This window comes from Entelurus aequoreus, linkage group LG06 (genome assembly GCF_033978785.1).
Source record: "Entelurus aequoreus isolate RoL-2023_Sb linkage group LG06, RoL_Eaeq_v1.1, whole genome shotgun sequence".
Classification (NCBI taxonomy): Eukaryota; Metazoa; Chordata; class Actinopteri; order Syngnathiformes; family Syngnathidae; genus Entelurus; species Entelurus aequoreus.
The window spans coordinates 55,858,707-55,883,622 of NC_084736.1; the positions used below are offsets into that span (position 1 = coordinate 55,858,707).

The 24,916-nt window shown below is 39.3% G+C and overlaps 1 protein-coding gene across 14 annotated transcripts in view; it reads right to left on the minus strand.

Moving 5' to 3' along the window:
- The window catches only part of LOC133652357 (ankyrin repeat domain-containing protein 31-like), a 53,024-nt gene extending 28,881 nt beyond the window's left edge, over positions 1–24,143 (minus strand). For 4 of the 14 annotated variants that reach the window (XM_062051023.1, XM_062051012.1, XM_062051022.1 and 1 more), the window contains exon 1: positions 23,905–24,141. In XM_062051023.1, the coding sequence (XP_061907007.1) occupies positions 23,905–23,941 (37 nt within the window). In that variant the 5' untranslated portion in view covers positions 23,942–24,141. Of the gene's footprint in view, positions 1–552; positions 624–7,140; positions 7,215–23,534; positions 23,794–23,904 lie in introns of those variants that run through there. The other 10 variants (XM_062051014.1, XM_062051013.1, XM_062051018.1 and 7 more) reach the window with 9 other exon arrangements.
- Between the last annotated feature and the right edge of the window lie 773 nt (positions 24,144–24,916).

A 24,916-nucleotide genomic window follows, 5' to 3' on the forward strand; every position in this document is an offset into this window, starting at 1 on the left:
TCCAGTGAGGAAGTTAAATGAATAAACATGTACATGGAGATCAGTTAAAGTTCTGTGTGGCTTTAATGGCCCAGTCCACTGACTCATCTGAACTGTCCCCCAAAAAGTCAACAGTTTGATCACTGTCCCTGCTCTTTTCTTCTGAATAACCCTGAAACAAGCGGGTATAGGTCGTTCCTGAAGAAGAAAGCTTGTTGTTCTCAGGAAAACAGGAGGAGTTACTGGCTTGTAAAGGTTCTACTGAAACAGAATAAAATGAAATGCATTACCTTGACACTACGGTTGTGACAAATAATATATTGAAATGTCCATACTTGCTAATAGAATTACCATGTGACAATTTACTCTTGTGATTCTCTTGTGGAACTACAGTCTGATATTTCACATTTTGGACGTCTTCACCCTGACAATGAAAATCATTTTATAGTATATGGGTAATGTTCACACGTCTTGATGATTTATGGGCACAGAATACAAAAACTGTAACTTAAAATGTGGCTCAACAAATTTGACACCAACAACAAACTTAAACTGTGGACTCAATGCTTTTACCTTTTCAAGCTGTACATCACCATGTAGTTCCATGCCCACATCTCGGTTTTGTTTGGTTTTGGCGTTCTTTGCTACAACAATGAAGAGGAAGGTTTTATGCAACTAGAAAAAAAAAGAACTAAAAACTGTCTTATTCTTCTACTGTTGACAAAGGCTGAGGAGTAGTTGACAAAATACAGATGTACACATAAAAAGGCTTTAAAAACTATTGTCAAGTCACAATCCATCACATCAAGAGCTCGAAAAGCACTCTGAGAGGGCAGACCTCTGCCAGGCCCTACTGTATCTACATAGAGTAAAGAATCGTTTTAAAAATTACAGAATTCAGACAGTAATCCAAATCACCCCTAAAAATTAATTACTCATGTCTTTATTTTTTTTCCCCATTTCCTGAAAATGTAATCAAAATCCACCCATAACTTTTTGAGTTTTAATGTACCACATATACTGACTGACTTAGGACAATAAACAAACAATTTGTAATATGTTCATTTAATTCAAAGAAAAGTAAGTAAGAGTTTTTTTCCTCTGTGATAAAAGTCATGTTGAATGATGTTGCCTTTTGTTTGTCTTAAAAGAGCCCAAAGCCATGCCCAATGGCTCAAATACAGCTTTATATTTACTTTGGGTCATCCCGGAATATGAAAGCGTTATTCATTTAAAGCTTTAGACCTCTGAGACCTCATTGTGGCAATGGTTACAATGAAAACCAACAAAGCGTCAAAAGCTACATTCTCACTAGAGTAAGATTCCAATTATAATTTTTGGCCAAATCTGATCTTATATAGTCGTTCACATTACAAAAAATTTGATGTCTAATGTGAACGCAAGCTGAACTGCATGCACGCATATAAACATGACGTCACACGTGATGCAGTGTTTACGAAACATAGCTACAGTTCTAGTAGTTCTCAGTCCTGGCAAATTTGTGGCAATTTAGAGGATTTTGTGCAATCAAAGTCCACATTTTCTGAACCTAATTATTGCGCATAGAAGATTAAGAAGGAAGAGAGCAACCATTTTGGCCTTTTCCAGTTTGTGGGACATTTGCTATGTTGTCTGCTTCAAAGAGTGGAGTGGTGGAACATTGATGTGAGTTCCTAAAACATATTATTTTGCTTGTTTTCTGCTCATTTGTCAACTATTTATTTTGCAACCGTCAAGATGGCGGCGCATGGTATGCTGCGGCTATGCTAACGCTCTTGGGAGTGTAGAGCGATTTGGCAAAAAACACCCGTCATTTCTGTCAATTTCATGGCTGGCTCAAAGCGTCAACACTCTGTGATCACATACGACCGACAGACAATTCTGGATGTGAATGGATCGGGTCGTTATAGACTGAAAGATGCATGTACGGTGGACCTCCTCGCTAGCATGGGAATACTTCGTGGGCTACATCGAGCGGCCTTTGTAGCAGCGGAGTCAAGTGCTAGCGGTGACCGCCAATGGAGACGACATAAACGGTGCGAGCGGAAGCAGAAGCGGGGATGCCGAGCTGGGCTAACAACAAAGAGAAAAGCTAACCAAAGAAGCGTGTAGTCTCCGGGTAAGAAGCCATTTAAACTAGAACTAGCCGGCATCAGGCTGGATAATCCCTGCACACATAGCAATTCTCTTAGAATAAAACACAACTCACATAATGTTTTTTCTTTTGTGACCGTGTCAGAGGCAGACATACATTGTACTGAGGTAGCTAACTATGATGCGTTCAGTTTATCGCAACATCAAGCAAACAATCTGAATATCCCTGTCGTATCAATTGCTAGATATGGTCGAAACTATTTGAAGTGCAATACGCATAATAAACGCAACATTATTAATATTGATACTTCGGATAATTTCAACAAACAATCCTCAAAACAGCCCACTACCTATAATATGGGCTTTTTAAACATAAGATCATTATCTTCCAAAACGTTATTAGTTAATGAAGTCATTAGAGACAACAAACTTGACGTCGTTGGTCTCGCCGAGACCTGGCTCAAACCAGACGATTTTTTTGCGCTAAATGAGGCATCTCCTCCTAACTATACCAATACACATGTTGCCCGACCTCTTAAAAGGGGAGGGGGTGTCGCACTAATATACAATGAAAACTATAATCTTACACCTAACCTAAATAATAAATATAACTCGTTTGAGGTGCTCACTTTGAGGTTTGTCACACCGCTGCCTCTCCACCTGGCTGTTATCTACCGCCCCCCTGGGCCCTATTCGGACTTCATCAGTGAATTCTCAGAGTTTGTTGCTGATCTAGTGACGCACTCCGACAATATAATCATAATGGGGGACTTTAATATCCATATGAATACCCCATCGGACCCTCCATGCGTGGCGCTCCAGACTATAATTGATAGCTGTGGTCTTACACAAATAATAAATGAACCCACGCATCGCAACGGTAATACGATAGATCTAGTGCTTGTCAGGGGTGTCACCACCTCTAAAGTTACGATACTCCCGTACACTAAAGTAATGTCTGATCATTACCTTATAAAATTCGAAGTTCTGACTCATTGTCAACAAACTAATAATAATAATAATAACTACTATAGCAGCCGCAACATTAATACTGCCACAACGACGACTCTTACTGACCTACTGCCTTCGGTAATGGCACCATTCCCAAATTATGTGGGCTCTATTGATAACCTCACTAACAACTTTAATGACGCCCTGCGCGACACCATTGATATTGTAGCACCGCTAAAGCTAAAAAGGGCCCCTAAAAGGCGTACCCCATGGTTTACAGAAGAAACTAAAGCCCAGAAATTATCATGTAGAAAGCTGGAACGCAAGTGGCGTGCGACTAAACTTGAGGTTTTCCATCAAGCATGGTGTGATAGTTTAATAACTTATAAACGCATGCTTACCTCAGCTAAAGCTAAATATTACTCAAATCTCATCCACCTCAACAAAAATGATCCTAAATTTCTGTTTAGTACAGTAGCATCGCTAACCCAACAAGGGACTCCTCCCAGTAGCTCCACCCACTCAGCAGATGACTTTATGAATTTCTTTAATAAGAAAATTGAAGTCATTAGAAAAGAGATTAAAGACAATGCATCTCAGCTACAACTGGGTTCTATTAACACAGATACGACTGTATATACGACGGATACCGCCCTCCAAAATAGTTTCTCTCTCTTTGATGAAATAACATTGGAGGAATTGTCAAAATGTGTAAATGGGACAAAACAAACAACATGTTTACTTGACCCAATTCCTGGGAAACTTATCAAGGAGCTTTTTGTATTACTAGGTCCATCAGTGTTAAATATTATAAACTTATCACTTTCCTCTGGCACTGTTCCCCTAGCATTCAAAAAAGCGGTTATTCATCCTCTACTCAAAAGACCTAACCTCGATCCTGATCTCCTGGTAAACTACCGGCCGGTGTCCCACCTTCTGTTTATCTCGAAAATCCTCGAAAAAATTGTAGCACAGCAGCTAAATGAACACTTAGCGTCTAACAATCTCTGTGAACCTTTTCAGTCCGGTTTCAGGGCAAATCACTCTACGGAGACAGCCCTCGCAAAAATGACTAATGATCTATTGCTAACGATGGATTCTGATGCTTCATCTATGTTGCTGCTTCTTGATCTTAGCGCCGCTTTCGATACTGTTGATCATAATATTTTATTAGAGCGTATCAAAACGCGTATTGGGATGACAGACTTAGCCTTGTCTTGGTTTAACTCTTATCTTACTGACAGGATGCAGTGTGTCTCCCATAACAATGTGACCTCGGACTATGTTAAGGTAACGTGCGGAGTTCCCCAGGGTTCGGTTCTTGGCCCTGCACTCTTTAGTATTTACATGCTGCCGCTAGGTGACATCATACGCAAATACGGTGTTAGCTTTCACTGTTATGCTGATGACACTCAACTCTACATGCCCCTAAAGCTGACCAACACGCCGGATTGTAGTCAGCTGTAGGCGTGTCTTAATGTAATTAAACAATGGATGTCCGCTAACTTTTTGCAACTCAACGCTAAGAAAACGGAAATGCTGATTATCAGTCCTGCTCAACACCGACATCTATTTAATAATACCACCTTAACATTTGACAACCAAACAATTAAACAAGGCGACTCTGTAAAGAATCTGGGTATTATCTTCGACCCAACTCTCTCGTTTGAGTCGCACATTAAGAGTGTTACTTGTCTACAAGCGATGCTGAGATCATTATCCATGCCATGCGTTCGTTACATCTCGTCTCGATTACTGTAACGTTTTATTTTCGGGCCTCCCTATGTCTAGCATTAAAAGATTACAGATGGTACAAAATGCGGCTGCTAGACTTTTGACAAAAACAAGAAAGTTTGATCATATTACGCCTATACTGGCTCACTTGCACTGGCTTCCTGTGCACCTAAGATGCGACTTTAAGGTTTTACTACTTACGTATAAAATACTACACGCAAGCTCCTGCCTATCTTGACGATTGTATTGTACCATACGTCCCGGCAAGAAATCTGCGTTCAAAGAACTCCGGCTTATTAGTGATTCCCAGAGCCCAAAAAAAGTCTGCGGGCTATAGAGCGTTTTCTATTCGGGCTCCAATACTATGGAATGCCCTCCCGGTAAAAGTTAGAGATGCTACCTCAGTAGAAGCATTTAAGTCTCATCTTAAAACTCATTTGTATACTCTAGCCTTTAAATAGACTCCCTTTTTAGACTAGTTGATCTGCCGTTTTTTTTCTTTTCTTTTCTACTCTGCTCCCAACCCGGGGTGGACCGCTAGCCTGTCCATCAGATGGGGACGTCTCTACGCTGCTGACCCGTCTCCACTCGGGATGGTTCCTGCTGGCCCCACTATGGACTGGACTTTCGCTGATGTGTTGGACTTTCACAATATTATGTCAGACCCACTCGACATCCATTGCTTTCGGTCTCCCCTAGAGGGGGGGGGGGGTTTCTCATAGTCATTCACATTGACGTCCCACTGGGGTGAGTTTTCCTTGCCCGTATGTGGGCTCTGTACCGAGGATGTCGTTGTGGCTTGTACAGCCCTTTGAGACACTTGTGATTTAGGGCTATATAAATAAACATTGATTGATTGATTGATTGATATTTTGGCGACGAATTATGATGCTTATTGCTTTTTGATGACATTCTGGTCGGATGAATGAGACCAGAGCGTTTATACTGCAGCTACATTCGATTCATGTCCAATTTATATCCACATGCGAACGAGGCCTCAGTCGGATTTGAAAAATTCTGAAATGCATTGTTCACATTGACATGAAACAATCGGATACAGGTCACAAAATCGGAATTGACCAGCGGTGTGAACAAGGCCTTAAATGTCGACCAATAATAAATAATAAACTTTACAGATACAAAATACATACAAAGTACCGGTACACATATTCTCCCTCTACAGTTACCTAAAAAAACAGTTCAATCATATAGTATGCTTTATGCTAGGGCTGGGCGATGTATCGATATACGCGATATATCGCTGGTTTGTCTCTGTGCGATATAGAAAATGACTATATCGTGATATCGAGTATACGTTCTCACGCAGTTGCTTTTAGCTGCGGGCATTACACTACAGGCTCTCCTCGCTCTTTCCTTCTCACAGACAGACAAGCGCACCTTCGTACACACGTCACATACTGTCACGACATACGTCACATACGTATACGCCCTCCCCGAGCAGACAGGTAGCAGCATGGCTAATGCTAGCTGTGATGCTAGCGGAGTGGTGCGAGCGTTAATACAAGAGAAAGAAGGTGCGAATCTGGTAACAAATGGAGGAATAATGAATTCCCAAGAAAAACATCAGGGGGTCCATCGTCTGGCGGTGGTTTGGCTTCAAGTGGGAATATGTCGAACAGACAACCGTAATTTGTCAAGTGTGGGGCAAAAGCGTTGTAACAAACAGTTCAGGGTGTCCCAAGTTACCAGAGTGTGTTAGATAAGGAGGAGGAGTTTTGTCCCTCCAGAGTGGTTGCCGTAGGGCTGTGACGTAGGGTGTGTGTGGTTGTGGAAGGAGGTGTGTGATGTTGACATTAAAGAAGCGGTGGCTACCGAACCTGCTCTAATGTCTCCCGTTTATTATTTTATTAGATACGTACACTGTATAGGCCAACCCAGGACACTCGGCTACACTGCTAATATGTAGCATCATTTGAAGTCACCCGCTAGACAATGAAGAGTGCTTACTCCGCACGTCAATATCTCCGTTTGATGCCACACATCCACACCATCAAAATGCCGAGGCAAACATTTCCAGATCAACACCGTATGAAAAAAATAGTGATTTTTTTAGTTGTGATTTCCTTCTCTGCATTAAAGTTTAAAAGTAGGATATTTTAATGCAGTATGAAGAAGAATGTTTTAAAGTAGACACATAGAATCATCATACTGCTGTGAATATATGCATCTAGTGTTCATTCAAGGCTAAGGCAAAATATCGAGATATATATCGTGTATCGCGATATGGCCTTAAAATATTGCGATATTAAAAAAAGGCCATATCGCCCAGCCCTACTTTATGCATTGACTTTAATAGGAAACCTAAAAAAAGTCTTAGTTTAAAGCATTTTAATAAATATATTTGATGAGTTTATATCATACCTCCTAATTCTTGTTCAATGTTTGTTGATTTAGCAGATCTTGCTTTCATCATTGCCACTTGGACTAGAAGTGTATGTTCTTCATTCGTGCCGAATGCTTCCTCTTTGGGTGGATGTGACCCATGTTTCAAAAGCAGCTCCACTATCTGCAGTCAAATGAAAAAAACAGTTGCAGGTAAAAAAAAAAACTTCTGAAACATCTACCAACCTTTTCATTGCCAAACGTGGTGGCATCATGCAGTGGTGTAACTTTGTCTTGTGATGCAACATTAACCAGGGCTCCAGCATTAAGTAGACACAAGCAAGCCTCATACTGATTACGGAGAGCTGCTTCATGTAAGGCTGTGCGTCCTTATAGCAGAGATAAAGACCATTGTCAATGTTTTTATTGTGAATAAAATACACAGGTTCAAAATAAAGTAAAAAAAACACTGCACCTTACCTGTTTTGTCAGCCATGTTGACATTTGGTCCCAGCTTAAGGATGTCTTTAAGCAGCTGAACATCTCGGTTAAGTACAGCCTCATGGAGCAAAGTCTCACCAAAGCGATTTTGACGTTCAACAACTTTAAGAGTTGTGCCTGTCAGAAGTGGAGGACAGAGCAGGAAAAAATAGAATTATTAAAGTCATCCATTTGCAGCAAACATCTCCAAGTTTTCTGTAGTACGTAGTCCTTGTGAATGGTCTTCCCACTCAATGAAAGAAACAACCATATTTTGTTTATTCCTTTTTAGTCATAACTTGTGAGTGACTAAATATTTACTGTGTTACCTCGGCTTACATGTGCCCCACCGTTTTTTTTGGAATACGAGTCGTCTCTTGGATATTTTTTAGCTTTAAATAAATAGCTTTAAATTGCGAGTTACGAGCTAGCTTTATATACCTTGCCCCTGCTAGTTGGCGTAGCAAATGCCACACTGTACCCCGTAAGATCCACCCAGATCGCAGATCGCTAGCTAGCAAGACAAAACTGTTTTTGCAAACATTGGTTCGAAAAAAAGTGGAGGACAGAAGAACCATCTCCCTCTAGAGCAGGTGTGCCCAAACTTTTTCCAGTGAGGGCCGCACACTGAAAAATCAAAGCATGCAGGGGCCATTTTGATATTTGTCATTTTCAAAAACCAGTAAAATTTAGGGCTCCCCTTAAGTTTGGTCCCAGGTACCCAGATAGGTCTCAGTTATAAAAATGTTAAAAAGAAGAAGAAAAAAGTTTATAAATTTAACATTTTTGTTAAAGGAAACCGTTTTTATGGAAAAAACACAAAATATGCAATGTATTTACCCCCAAAAAAATTTCAAAGAGGAATATTTTATGTGAAGCAGTTGAAGCCCTAACTAGGTCAATATATCTTAACAACATTGATTTTTAATTCATTATTACTTTTTGAGCAATGGTAGTTTAAAAATAAAAATCCCACTAAAATTCTTAGGGATCCAAAGGGCCTAAATCATACAAGTGTTAAAATTCATACATTATGTTTTCTTATTTTTACTTTTAACACCTACATCTCTAAATCTACTTTAGATCTATCCGTAGATTACAAATTTAAATTATTTATTTTTTAAGGTTTTTTTTGTGTTTTAATTATGCTCTTTTTGTCATTAAAAACTTAGTTTTTATAGCAAACACACAAAACATGTTATAGGTTTTCCCAAAAAATATTAAAAGTGAAATATTTGATGTGAAGTAATTGGAGCCTTCAATAGGTCAATAATTCATTACAACATTGATTCCTTATTATTTTTTAGCAATGACAGTTTTAAGAGAAAAAATGGCCTGCATGGCAGCTTTGTGTTATTAAAGTTAACATTGCTACTGTTTCTCATAAAATTTCAAATATATGCTCTTTTATTCAACTTTTTCATATTATTTTGTAATACAATTGAAAATTTGGCTGCGCGCAGCACTTTGGACACCTGTGTTCTTGAGCATGTCCCCCTCTAAAATAAGTTTTAGATTGCATGTAAAAACATATGTGATTTACCTTTCAAACCAACATGAAAGTGGATGATCTCTCCCTGTCTTTTATGTATTTATTATTTTAAATATTACTGTTCTTTAATGTGTGGGCAGCACTGTGACACAGGGGTTAGTGCGTGTGCCACACAGTACGAAGGTCCTGGGTTCGATCCTGGGCTCGGAATCTTTCTGTGTGGAGTTTGCATGTTCTCCCCGTGACTGCGTGGGTTCCCTCCGGGTAATCCGGCATCCTCCCACTTCCAAAGACATGTACCTGGGGATAGGTTGCTTGGCAACACTAAATTGGCCCTACTGTGTGAATGTGAGTGTGAATGTTGTCTATCTGCGATGAGCTGGCGACCTGTCCAGGGTGTACCCCGCCTACCACCCGAATGCAGCTTAGATAGGCTCCAGCACCCCCCACGACCCCAAAAGGGACAAGCGGTAGAAAATGGATGGATGGATGGATGGATGGATGTTCTTTAATGTGTATTTTAACTACTTTGTAGCATTTGTGAAATTTGAACTGTTTTAAAAATGTGCTGTATAAATAAATAGATTGGACTGGAAGAGGAAGTGGATGATATTTATTGAAGAAAAAAAAGAAGCCATGGAAAAACATAATCGAGGTGTATGTGTAGTACGACTAGCGGAGTACTTTGCAATCTACCATACTGAAGCTGGTGAAGTCTATAATCCCAGCCAAGGGTGTTAGGATAATTTTTTTGAATGGCAGACATGTATCCATTAAAATCTGAAGAAGCTGCTGATGGTGTGTTTGATGGCGAAGCAGTTTGAAAGAGATACCCTAAAAGTCGGCAGGCGCTGTGCAAATATTAAAGTCCATTTAGGGACAAACAAGGGACTACAACAATTTTGAGTTATGAAAGCCGTCACAGGACCAATTAATCTGGTATGTCAATGCAACACTATATTTATTTAAATTTTATTTTTTATTCAAATATGAAGTTTTGATGTTCAAATGCACATTTTTTATATGGGTTTACCCAATGCAGAGTTTCCACTGATATTTAATATTTCCATGATTTACAATGGGAATCACAAACATAAGAGGTCAAATGAAATTTCAGAATTTCAGATAATTATCTACCTCAGAAGTTTGAATTTGGGAAAACATATTTTTAAAAAGCTGTCAACTGTCATGTTAGATGTGAAAAATTGCAGGTCAGTTGCCACTAAGGGACGTTTTATAACATGGAAAACATTTGAATGAGACACTGAAAGGTGCATTACACGCAATACTGTACCTGTTGGAAGTCTCTTAGAGGTTGATCTACTCGCCCGGGCAATTGGCTTTACAATGTTTTGTATTTTCCTGTAAATAATATGTAATTAATAAAAACATCAAAATTGATTTTTTTTTTGGAATGTCTAAAATGTTATTACAGAGAGGAAGTGACAGACGCCTATTAAATGCATCCAGTTAGTGCTGCAACGATTAATCCGATTACAAAAAGGCTTCCATTTACATTCCATTACTTCAGTTAATCGTTTAATGATTAATAAAAATTTATAAAATCTGTACTGTAAGAAAGAAGGTAAAAAAAAGTTAAATATAAAGTAAAATATGGTAAACGAAGGCAAAAGGTAAATAGAAGGTAAAATAAGGTAAATAAAATGTAAAAAGGTTATAAAAAAGGTAAAAGAAGGTATCTGTATTAAATAAAAGGTAAAATAAGGTGAATAAAAATAAATATAGAAGATATATAAGATACATAAAAGATGAATAAATGGTAAGTAAAAGGTAAAAGAAGGAATATAGAAGGCAACATAAGTTGAATAGAAGGTAAATATATGGTAATAAAAGGTAAAATGAGGAATATAGAAGATAAAAAAAGATAAAACAAAGTCAAAAAGGTAAATCATCGGTAAAAGAATGTAAATAGAAGGTAGATAAAAGGTGAAAAAAGGAATATAGAAGGTAAAACAAGGTAAAAGACGGTCAAAGAAGATAAATCGAAGGTAATGAAGGATATGGCAGGTACAAAAATTGTTGCTTATTTAAACTGTTTTCCCTGAAATACGCATTGAGGCTATAAAGTGTGTTTTATCCCATTACTGGATTTTCTAATAAACTAATCAATGATCACCATTACTAAAATAATCGATAGCTGCAGCCCTAAACCAATTTCCCACCTTACAGCTTCCTTGAAATTCATTAAAAGCCATGCCAGTTAAGATAACAAAAACACGTACCTTGCCTTCGCCCTCATGTTTCCTTGCTGAATGTTGGAATTTCAATGATTCCTAGTGATGTTTATAAGATGCCCACCTCAACTCTGCTGGTGTTGCTGGTTTGTGGATGAACCTTTGTAGAAATAAAATTGTGTAAATCTAAAAACTTAACATGTAATCCAAGTAGTAACCCAAAACCTTGTAACAGATCCATATGTACCCTTAATTCAAAAGTAAAGCCATCAAGAGATAATTTTGAGGCATGAGATAAACCTGGACTTGGTGATTTTAGAATGACTTAGTGGAACCCCTAGTCATTCCACAGTCCTATGCTGATCAGCCGTATTATTAGTGATTTCTTATCAAATATTTTAAATAAAAACAAAACTGCTCAACTTTTAAAGGGAACTGCCATGTAGGAGAGAAAACAGAAAAGAGCTTTCAAAACAATATTGTCACCTAGTGGGGTTTTATCTGTATTGCTGGAAGTGTCAAATAAGTAACCAATCCTTTTGATATCAGTTTTCTGAAGTCACACAATATTTGTTTTCTTGCATGAAATCACAAATGATAGTGTTTCACCATCCAAGTTGTGTGTAACTTTTTTCACCCGGGAAAATGTTATTTGCTAAACCTAACCCAAAACTAAAAATGGGTTGTGAAAAGTTAATTAAAGACATGTTACATACAATAAAGTTATTGACAAATAGTCCTATGGTTAGTAACCATAGAAAAAAATTAAATAAACCCAAACAATAAACACTTGAAATAGTATTTAAATAATAATTATATTCTGAGGGACTACTACTCTTTGCTCAATTATTCCATATGTCTTGCAAATCTAGAACAATTGACAAGCAATAATCTTTGAAGTCTCAAAATTAGCTGGATATTTCTGGTAATTAAGTTTTGTCAATTCAAGACAATTTTATTGATTGAACGCCATTTCACAACGGAAGTTATTTAAAGGCACTTTACACATTGAGCAGGTCTAGAACCACACTCCCAGTCCCTAACATTCAAGAGAACCAGCTGAATCCTACACAAGCTGTAAAAGACCCTAGGCTTTGTGGGGCGGCCATGTCTCGATCGTTGTAAAAGAGACATAGTAGAGCACTCGCGTCAAACACAAGGCCCGGGCCTTGTGTTTGACACGAGTGCTCAGATCTGGCCCGCCACATAATTTTAAACGGCACGCGAAAGCATCAATAAAGTACTTTATCCTTCTATCTGTCTCCATTTTGACAGACAACACACAATACACAAACTGCAAGCAGTTGCATATATTTTAGACTATATTATTGTCTAATAATGGAACAAATATTAAATTATCATACATTAAAAATATTTTTAGTTAAAATATAAATACATGTATTTGCTTGACTTATGATTTCAAAGCAAGTTATCCATCAAACTGTACACTGTAGGGATGATGTTTGACAAGAAATTATCGAGTTCGAGCCTATTATCGAATCCTCTTATCGAACCGATTCCTTATCGATTCTCTTATCGAGTCCAGATAGGTTGTTGTATATGGAAAAAAAACACACAATATTTGATTTAACAAAAGCTCACTTTTATTATATAAGAAAAAAATAAAATCTAATAAATAAATAAATATTGACTGTTACCCCCCTAAAAAAATAAAATAAATTAAATAAATATTGACTGTTGTTACCCAAAGTATATTAAGTGGGATTTTTCAGAAAAACAAATATATACAGTAACACAAAAACAACCTGTCTCTGTGATCACTATAGGTGTATAAATAATAATATAGTGTTAAATAAAATCAGTCCCTTGGGCACAAAACTTAAAAAATAATACAGCTCCCCAACAAGTGCACTTCTGCTGCTATTTGACATAACTGTTTGTTATGATGCTTTGACATTTTTGCACTTTATTTCTTTATTGAAAGAAAATTCTATGAAGAGAAAAGTTGTTTGCAAATGTGTGCTAAAAAATGAAAAGTTAAAGCTAAAAAAATAAAAACACTTTATTGAGTTAACATTATTTCTTTACAGGGTAGCTAGATAGATAGATGTGATGTTATGAGCTAGGGAATATAACAACTACACTACCCAGCATGCAACGGGAGTGACGAGCATGCGCGGTAGCCCCGAAAAGTGTTGTTGCATGTCGTCACCCGGCAGCTAAGAATGAGATTATGAGCACGCTGTGAAAGTAAACGTCAAGAACTCAGCCAACACGCCTCGTCTGCATTATTTATAATTAGACAGACAACACATATACAGTGTGATTTTGTTTTGTTTACAAGGAAAAAAAAACAAAAGTTAAAAAAGGGAGATGTCATATATGTATGTGCTGCGGTTGCTTTAAGAACGTTGCGACAGCTGCCGTAAAGGAGGTGCGTTGCTAGCCTGGTTGCTATGTTTCCGGTTGGTCGTAAAAGTGTTCGTCATGTGTTTGTACCCTGCTCAAATCTCTCAGTAAAGTTATTCATTGGATTATACCTTTTGTTTTGAACTTTATTACACCTTGGAGCGCTTTTTCTGGTCCATTGTTTTTCCTGCTTTCCCTATCTGCGCCTAATGACTGAGCTACGTGACGTAATTTCTTGTGATGTCTCAAGGGGCATTTCTGGTCGGGACGGGATTCGTTCCCAGCGATTTGAATAAAGAACCAACTCTTTTTCTTTACTATAGTGGTCTCGATAACGGGTACCGGTTCTCAAAAAGGGATTCGAGTCCGAGGACTTGGTTCTTTTCTTATCGAACAACCGGGAAAACCGGTTTCGAGTATCATCCCTAGTACACTGTCAAAATGACAAAATATATCGCAGTAAAAAACTGGCAGTCCAGTCCCTAGAATTTTACCACAAAAAAACACTGGTGCCTTTTTTCAATTTACTGTAAAAACTACAATAGAGTTTACAGTGACAAAACAATGGTATTGTTTTTCAATTTACAGTAAGAAACTGTAAAAACAACAAACTGGCAGCTAAGTCGCCTGAATCTTAACGTGAAAAAAATGTGGTTTGGTTTTTCCATTTACAGTAATATGCTGTAAAAACCACCGTAAATTTAAAAGTAAAATTCTGGCAGCAGTTTTTTTTACCCCAAAATCTTTAGATTATTTTTTAAAGTGTATTTAAAAACATATATTAAAATCAAATGCATATGCAATTGTGTAAAAATATTATGAGGCGAATCCTAATACATTTATATTTACATATTATTCACTGTTACACGCAGCCCTTTGAGGGCAGCCCTAACTGCGGGTGGCACTCAATGAAAATGAGTTTGACACCCCTATAGTAGAGGGGAAGAGAGTAGTAGACAATTTTCTGGTTATTGATACACACATTAGGTCCATTATTGCAGTGCGTCTGTGATATGTTATTATATGCTGAAGGATCATGTCAAAATTACTTAAGTATATTTAGGAATCAAGAATAGTGATTTTTATTATTATGCCAAATCTTCACCAAATATATGTAGAATCACCATAAAATGTTTGTATTTAACTAAAAAAATGCAATTGTGTGTAACAGTTTGACACAAAATTATGAAATTTATGTTTTTGAGTGAACTTCTTATGAAAGTACTACATAGAGCAGGGGTGTCCAAAGTTTTTCCAGAGAAAACATATCAATTCGAGGACACAGGGGGGCCACTTTGATACATTTTGACACACCAATACTGATGACGGTAGAACAGAGATTCTCAAACTGTGGTACGTGTACCACTGGTGGTACACAGGCACTATCTAGTGCAGGGGTGAGCAACCCAAAATGTTGAAAGAGCCATATTGGACCAAAATTTAAATAAAAAAAAATCAGTCTGGAGCCGCAAAAAATTAAAAGCCTCGTATAAGTGTCTAATGAAGGCACCACATGATGTGTCTATATCAGCTATTTTAGCCTACTATCAAAATGACCATGTGGCGCAGGCTGACGTAAACCTTTGTTGACAGAAATAATATTCATTCTACACATTTTTACAAAATTGGAAAACATTAGTAAAACGGAGGCTTCTCAGAGGGTGAGATAACGCCTGGAAATTATTGGCTTAGAATGGCCAAAAGTACAGATGTGTGTGTCCAAGTTAAAGGAAACAGCAGGCTGTCTTCCTCTAATGGATTTATTACAATCTTTGCGAGCTGGGTAACGTTTGCTGTGGTCTATAACGGCACACAAACAACTATCAGAAATGTAGCCAATACTACATACAGATAGCGTGTTATTAGACACGCAAATACAAATTAAATACACAGAGAACATAAGTAAAGGAAATTAAATGAGCTCAAATATACCTACAAACGAGACATAATGATACAATATGTACATACAACTGGGCTAAATAGCATGTAAGCATCGATTACTTGTACATGTAAACAAACTACGGTGAGTTCAAGGACTGTCGAAATTAGTAAAACAAAACGGTGCTTGCCAAATAATCTCATCGGTGAAGCATGTTTAATATAAAGTGGGATTTCTAACAATTAGGAAGGTTTTTGTCATGTTTGTCCTCCTACAGAAACCATATTAAAACAAAAAATATTTTTTCCACTCTTTTTTCCATTTTGAACTCATTAGAAAGGAGATTAAAGACAACGCATCCCAGCTACAACTGGGTTCTATTAACACAAATACGACTGTATATACGACGGACACTGCCCTCCAAAATAGTCTCTCTATTTTTGATGAAATAACATTAGAGGAATTATTACAGCGTGTAAGTGGGATAAAACAAACAACATGTTTACTTGACCCACTTCCTGGGAAACTTATCAAGGAACTGTTTGTATTATTAGGTCCATCAGTGTTAAATATTATAAACTTATCACTTTCCTCCGGCACTGTTCCCCTAGCATTCAAAAAAGCGGTTATTCATCCTCTGCTCAAAAGACCTAACCTCGATCCTGACCTCATGGTAAACTACCGACCGGTCTCCCACCTTCCGTTTATTTCCAAAATTCTCGAAAAAATTGTTGCACAGCAGCTAAATGAACACTTAGTGACTAACAATCTCTGTGAACCTTTTCAATCCGGTTTCAGGGCAAATCACTCTACGGAGACAGCCCTCGCAAAAATGACTAATGATCTATTGCTAACGATGGATTCTGATGCGTCATCTATGTTGCTGCTTCTTGATCTTAGCGCCGCTTTCGATACCGTCGATCATAATATTTTATTAGAGCGTATCAAAACACGTATTGGTATGTCAGACTTAGCCTTGTCTTGGTTTAACTCTTATCTTACTGACAGGATGCAGTGCGTCTCCCATAACAATGTGACCTCGGACTATGTCAAGGTAACGTGCGGAGTTCCCCAGGGTTCGGTTCTTGGCCCTGCACTCTTTAGTATTTACATGCTGCCGCTGGGTGACATCATTCGCAAGTACGGTGTTAGCTTTCACTGTTATGCTGATGACACTCAACTCTACATGCCCCTAAAGCTGACCAACACGCCGGACTGTAGTCAGCTGGAGGCGTGTCTTAATGAAATTAAACAATGGATGTCCGCTAACTTTTTGCAACTCAACGCTAAGAAAACGGAAATGCTGATTATCGGTCCTGCTAGACACCAACATCTATTTAATAATACAACTTTAACATTTGACAACCAAACAATTAAACAAGGCGACTCGGTAAAGAATCTGGGTATTATCTTTGACCCAACTCTCTCGTTTGAGTCACACATTAAAGGCCTACTGAAACCCACTACTACCGACCACGCAGTCTGATAGTTTATATATCAATGATGAAATCTTAACATTATAACACATGCCAATACGGCCGGGTTAACTTATAAAGTGACATTTTAAATTTGCCGCTAAACTTCCGGTTCGAAACGCCTCTGCGTGTGACGTATGCGTGTGACGTAGCCCGGCGAACACGGGTATGCCTTCCACATTGAAGCCGATACGAAAAAGCTCTGTTTTCATTTCATAATTCCACAGTATTCTGGACATCTGTGTTCGTGAATCTGTTTCAATCATGTTCATTGCATTATGGAGAAGGAAGCCGAGCAAGCAAAGAAGAAAGTTGTCGGTGCGAAATGGACGTATTTTTCGAACGTAGTCAGCCACAACAGTACACAGCCGGCGCTTCTTTGTTTACATTCCCGAAAGATGCAGTCAAGATGGAAGAACTCGGATAACAGAGACTCTAACCAGGAGGACTTTTGATTTGGATACACAGACGCCTGTAGAGAACTGGGACAACACAGACTCTTACCAGGATTACTTTGATTTGGATGACAAAGACGCAGACGTGCTACTGTGAGTATGCAGCTTTGGCTTTTTTTTGCGTATGTACGTAACTTTTTTAAAATATATAAGCTTTATGAACCTTGGGTTAGGTGAACGGTCTTTTGGGCTGAGTGATTGTGTGTGTTGATCATGTGTTTGAATTGTATTGGCGTGTTCTATGGAGCTAGGAGCTAGCAGAGGAGCTAGGAGCTAGCATAACACGTACCGTACCGTACGTGCGCGTCACGTACATAACTTTTTAAAAATATATAAGCTTTATGAACCTTGGGTTAGGTGAACGGTCTTTTGGGCTGAGTGATTGTGTGTGTTGATCGGGTGTTTGAATTGTATTGGCGTGTTCTATGGAGCTAGGAGCTAGCAGAGGAGCTAGGAGCTAGCATAACAAACACGCAGGTGTTATTATGCAGTTAATTTGTGGCATATTAAATATAAGCCTGGTTGTGTTGTGGCTAATAGAGTATATATATGTCTTGTGTTTATTTACTGTTGTAGTCATTCCCAGCTGAATATCAGGTACCGTGAGTAAGCAGCCTTGGCTGCTAAACATTCGATAACTTGACCGTATGTGCGCGTCACGTACGTAACTTTTTAAAAATATATAAGCTTTATGAACCTTGGGTTAGGTAAACGGTCTTTTGGGCTGAGTGATTGTGTGTGTTGATCAGGTGTTTGAATTGTATTGGCGTGTTCTATGGAGCTAGGAGCTAGCAGAGGAGCTAGGAGCTAGCATAACAAACACGCAGGTGTTTTTATGCAGGATTAATTTGTGGCATATTAAATATAAGCCTGGTTGTGTTGTGGCTAATAGAGTATATATATGTCTTGTGTTTATTTACTGTTGTAGTCATTCCCAGCTGAATATCAGGTCACCCCCGGCTCTCACAGCATCTTCCCTATCTGAATAGCTTCAACTCCCCACTAGTCCTTCACTTGCACTTTACTCATCCACAAATCTTTCATCCTCGCTCAAATTAATGGGGAAATTGTCGCTTTCTCGGTCCGAATCTCTCTCACTTCATGCGGCCATCATTGTAAACAATAGGGAACTTTGCGTATATGTTCAACTGACTACGTCACGCTACTTCCGGTAGGGGCAAGCCTTTTTTTTATCAGATACCAAAAGTTGCAATCTTTATCGTCGTTGTTCTATACTAAATCCTTTCAGCAAAAATATGGCAATATCGCGAAATGATCAAGTATGACACATAGAATAGATCTGCTATCCCCGTTTAAATAAAAAAAATTCATTTCAGTAGGCCTTTAAGAGTGTTACTAAAACGGCCTTCTTTCATCTCCGTAATATCGCTAAAATTCGTTCCATCTTGTCCACTAGCGACGCTGAGATCATTATTCATGCGTTCGTTACGTATCGTCTCGATTACTGTAACGTATTATTTTCGGGTCTCCCTATGTCTAGCATTAAAAGATTACAGTTGGTACAAAATGCGGCTGCACGGCTTTTGACAAAAACAAGAAAGTTTGATCATATTACGCCTATACTGGCTCACTTGCACTGGCTTCCTGTGCACTTAAGATGCGACTTTAAGGTTTTACTACTTACGTATAAAATACTACACGGTTTAGCTCCAGCCTATCTCGCCGATTGTATTGTACCATATGTCCCGACAAGAAATCTGCGTTCAAAGAACTCCGGCTTATTAGTGATTCCCAGAGCCAAAAAAAAGTCTGCGGGCTATAGAGCGTTTTCTATTCGGGCTCCAGTACTCTGGAATGCCCTCCCGGTAACAGTTAGAGATGCTACCTCAGTAGAAGCATTTAAGTCCCATCTTAAAACTCATTTGTATAATCTATTGTATAAATAGACCCCCCTTTTTTAGACCAGTTGATCTGCCGTTTCTTTTCTTCTCTCCTCTTCTCCCCTGTCCCTTGCGAGGGGGAGTTGCATAGGTCCGGTGGCCATGGATGAAGTGCTGGCTGTCCAGAGTCGGGACCCCGGGTGGACCACTAGCCTGTGCATCGGTTGGGGAAATCTCTGCGCTGCTGACCCGTCTTCGCTCGGGATGGTTTCCTGTTGGCCCAGCTGTGGACTGGACTCCCGCTGATGTGTTGGATCCACTGTGGACTGGACTTTCACAATGTTATGTCAGACCCACTCGACATCCATTGCTTTCGGTCTCCCCTAGAGGGGGGGGGTTACCCACATATGCGGTCCTCTCCAAGGTTTCTCATAGTCATTCACCGACGTCCCACTGGGGTGAGTTTTTCCTTGCCCGTATGTGTACCGAGGATGTCGTTGTGGCTTGTACAGCCCTTTGAGACACTTGTGATTTAGGGCTATATAAATAAACATTGATTGATGATGATTGATTGACCTCCTAGGCCAGACCTGGGCATTCTGCGGCCCGCGGGCCACATCCGGCCCTTTGTACGTTTCTGTCCGGCCCGCGTGAGGCCAATCATAAATTACAAAATACATTTTAAAAAGTATCTATCTCGAGTGTGCAATACAACGGTGCTGCTTTTGTTTTGAAAAGCGTTATTTGTATTACTTCCGTGTGGACGTATGCGCGTGCGTGATTGTGAGTGAATGTGAACAGCGGCAATCACAAATTACAAAATAAATTTAAAAAAACATCTATGTTGTGCGTGCAATACAACTGTGCTGCTTTTATTTTTAAAAGTGTCATTTATGGGCGTATGTCCGTGTGTAACCTGTGAGTGAAGTTGCACAGCGACAAGTGATGCCCGGTTATCCCCGAAACGCTAAAAAAAGAAAACTTGTTGACGAATGGCGTGTTTTCAACAAGACATGGACTGCCAAGTATTTCTTTACAGAAATTAAAGGTAAAGCCGTGTGCTTAATTTGTGGTACACAGGTTGCTGTGTTTAAAGAATATACTGTAACGACCTGCTGAAGTTGATGTTGTGTTCTTGAGTTGCGGAAATGAGGAGTGAGGATAGACGTGCGTGTGGAAGGAACGAGATAAGTTGAGCTGTGTTAGTATAGGTTGCTCAATAAAAGTTTAAAAAGAGCGTCAGACTTGGTGTGCACTTCTTCTGGACGCTACAATTGGTGTCAGAAGTAAAGCTTTGTGCATACTGCCCCTGCTTGTGTGAGCATACTGCGCTGCTTGTGTGCTCAGCCTGCTACGTCATCGGGAGGTACGTGCTACGTCATCGGGAGGTACGTGCCACAATGTTTCCTAGCGACTTTGTCAAGATGGAACAGGAGGGGAAGGACATTGAGTGGGGACTTAAGGTGCCGGCAGCGACTGCAGATGTCTGTGTGAATCCCGGACGTGAGGAGCTCGCCGCCAAGAGAGAGAGAGAGAGAGGGAGGAAGGAGAGAGGCAGTCTTTACAGGTGCAGCGCACGCTGCTTGGCATGGGGGAATTCCGCCCTCAATGAAGACTCCCAGGTTTGATGGCAAGGCGAACTGGGAGGCATTTCATCCCACTTCTGACACCAATTATAGCGTCCAGAAGAAGTGCACACCAAGTCTGACGCTCTTTTTAAACTTTTATTGAGCAACCTATACTAACATAGCTCAACTTATCTCGTTCTTTCCACACGCGCGTCTATCCTCACTCCTCATTTCCGCAACAGCTACGCTTCCTCCTTCTTCGCCAATCACCTTACAGGCGTGCTATGTTCACAACAAAGAGGATGCAGGATAAAGTGACAGAAATTGAAATTGTTGCATTGTTTTATACATCAGAAAGTGTTGTGTAAGAAAGTGTTAAAAATAAAACCATCAAAAGCCATCTGCTTTTGTATAAAGATAAGTTAGGTTAAATGAAAATATTATAATTATTTATCTTACGGTATATCAAAAATAATTTGAGCAAAATTTAATTGAAATATTGTCGGTGTGGCCCTCCAGCAGTGCTCGGGTTGCTCATGCGGCCCCCGGTAAAAATTAATTGCCCACCCCTGTCCTAGGCGCTCATTCAGCCTCTGCTCGGACCACAAACACCTCCAGTGGCTCCACCGCATGAAGGACGCCAACACGCGGATCACTCGTTGGTATCTAGCTTTACAACCCTACAATTTCAGAGTGATCCACAGACCGGGGGCGCAGATGGCTGTGGCTGACTTCCTCTCCCGCTCTCACACGTTTGTTTGTTACTGGATACTTCATAATACGCTTCTGCCTTGGAAACTTTGTATGTGTAAGTAATATGCAACTATAATTATACGATACTTGTTTATATTGACAAATGTGCTGTTTTTAGACAACGATATTGTTCAATTATTATTACGCATGTCTAGCTTCAGTAGCTTGTCTGCTATTCTGTGCTTTGCTGTTGTGTAGCAGCTATAGCGCCGTGATTCTCAAATTGTGGTACATGTACCACTAGTCGGAGTCGTGTATAAAGAGAGTATGGCAAACTCGGTTCCATATGTCAGTAATGAATACAGCAAAATATGAGAGGGACAAGCGGTAGAAAATGGATGGATGGCGATCTCCTCAATGATTGGTCAAAAGGCACTCACTTGACTACAGGGCGCCATGACTGCTACTAACTTTGAAATAATGCAATGTGTTTGAAACGTTTCCTCAATAGTTTTTCGACCCGCGAGAATCGAGGACCGCTTTTACCACTATTTAAGTTAAGCTCATGGTAAAGTATATTGAATGATGTGGACACGTTTGTTACTGGATACTTCCTTATGCGCTTCTGCCTTGGAGACTTTGTATGTGTAAGTAACATGCAATTATAATTATTTGATACTTGTTTATATTTAGACTGCGATATTGTTCAATTATTATTTTACGCATGTCTAGCTTCAGTAGCTTGTGTGCTATTCTGTGCTTTGCTGTTGTGTGGTTGCTATAGCGCCATAATTCTCACACTGTGGTACGTGTACCATTAGTCAGAGTCGTGTATAAAGAGAGTATGGCCAACACCAGTGGTCCCCAACCTTTTTGTAACTGCGGACCGGTCAACGCTTGAAAATTTGTCCCACGGACCCCGGGGTGGGGGAGGTGTATGGTATTTTTTTTTTTTTGTCATAAAAAAATACAATCATGTGTGCTTACGGACTGTATGCCTGCAGACTGTATTGATCTATATTGATATATAATTTAGGAACCAGAAATATTAATAACAAAGAAACAACCCTTTTGTGCGAATGAGTGTGAATGAGTGTAAATGGGGGAGGGAGGTTTTTTGGGTTGGTGCACTAATTGTAAGTGTATCTTGTGTTTTTTATGTTGATTTAATAAAACAAATTAAAAAAATAAAAATTATTAATAATTTTTCATTTCTTGTGCGGCCCGGTACCAATCGATCCACGGACCGGTACCGGGCCGCGGCCCGGTGGTTGGGGACCACTGGCCAACACAGTTCCAGGCGATCTCCTCAATGATTGGTCAAAAGCATACAGCATAGGTCAGTAATGAATAAAGCAAAACATGAGAGGGGGACAAGCGGTAGAAAATGGATGGATGGCGATCTCCTCAATGATTGGTCAAAAGGCACTCACGTGACTACAGGGCGCCTTGACTGCTAATAACTTAGAAATAATGCAATGCGTTTGCGATGTTTCCTCGTTAGTTTCTCGATCTGCGAGAATTGTACATCGAGAATTTACATCGCTTTACCCACAACCCGTCAGAACCCAACATTGATTAAACGTTGTCAAAAAGCATGTTGTACCAACGTTAGGTTTGATTTGCTCAACGTCAGGACCTAATTCAACAAGTTCTCAACATTGTTTCAATGTCTTCTGCCTGCTGGGAAGTTTCATGGTTTGTGCACTGGTTTTCACCAGGCTTAACTGTACATTTTAATTCTAAAATTAATAACTACTTCTACAACTAAATACTCCCATGGAATGTCCCCATACCCAATATATCAATATTTAAAGATAACAATATACCTTATTAGTCAGTGACGTCACTCAGACATGCTAGCTTGCTAGCTAAATTATATGTGGATATGTTCACTCATAGATTACGGTTGGTAAATTCGACTCATATTTAACCGAGTGTAAAGGAAAATGTATTCTTTATAGTATAACCAGAGCTGCAATTACCTCAGCAAATGTATTTGTCGACTTTTCCCAAGCACTAAAGTCTGTCAATGGCACAGTGGCGACGACGCAGATTTGACAGAACTGACCTTGTCCTGCCGTCGCCTGTCGAAGTGGCGCGAAATCACTGCACTTTACTTATATTCAACAATAAAAAGTACGCACAGCACAGCAAACCTTAGTAAAATAAAAAACAAATAATGTATATAAATCAATATAAATAAGTAATCAAAAGTTTAATCACTGACCGCCTGTATCCGTCTCTAGCACGCGCATGCGCAGTACACACAAGCTGAGCTGCGTTGTATCATCCCATATTGTATTATTTCACATTTTGTGAAACAAATCAGGGGTGAATAGTTTGTTTACATACCTGATATGAAGTGTTCATTGCATATCCTTGTGTACATCGTAGGTTTCCATCGTTCACGACAAATCGCCGCGATCCGAAGCTAAGATTTGGTTTATCGCCTCGTCTATTGCTACATCCAACAGCACAAAATACAAGTGTGTTAAGTGAGCGAATAGAGAATGAAGGGAATGTTGTATACAACACGAAGGGAAATCTCTTAAATCAACTGTGTGTCATGTTGAGCGTTAAAGAAAATTTGAAACGTGACATTTCTGTTCAGAATGGGGACTCAAATAATTCAACACGAGTACTATTTCTCTCTGTGGGCAGTAGTGATGGGTCGTTAGCGAACAATCAGCTCTTCGGAACGGCTCTTTTAGTTTAACGAGCCTGCTGCTTCTAAGCAAATATATTCATCTTCTTTATTTCTTTTGGAAAGGTGTGGAAAGTGAGCTATGGGAAAAAAGCTAGGCTTTCTAAAAGCCAGTTCATTGCTAAAACGAACAAAAAATCCTAGCAATTATTGCCTGTATTCTGTGTTTATTCCGTTTTGCACATTTACATTTTGTTTTGTATTGGCCCTAGTGTGTGAGTGTGAATGTTGTCTGTCTATCAGTGTTGGCCCTGCGATGAGGTGGCGACTTGTCCAGGGTGTACCCCGCCTTCCGCCCGAATGCAGCTGAGATAGGCTCCAGCACCCCCCGTGACCCCAAAAGGGACAAGCGGTAGAAAATGGATGGATGGATGTTTGTGTTGTTTCACTGCAAAAAGTTGGACATTTCCAATTTGTTTTTGTAGAAAGACAACGTGTTCCATTTTGACCATATCAAACCATATGAATAAAAACACATTTGATATAATTGTAATTTTACTTATGAATCAGAATCAGAATGTCTCCATTTCACAGCTATTGCTAATACTTTCCTTCACTTCCTGTATTATATCTGTGACATAAATATATACAGTACATACATAAATAAAATATGTGAAATACATTCACATAGATAAAAGTTATTGAGGCGTTATAGTCCAC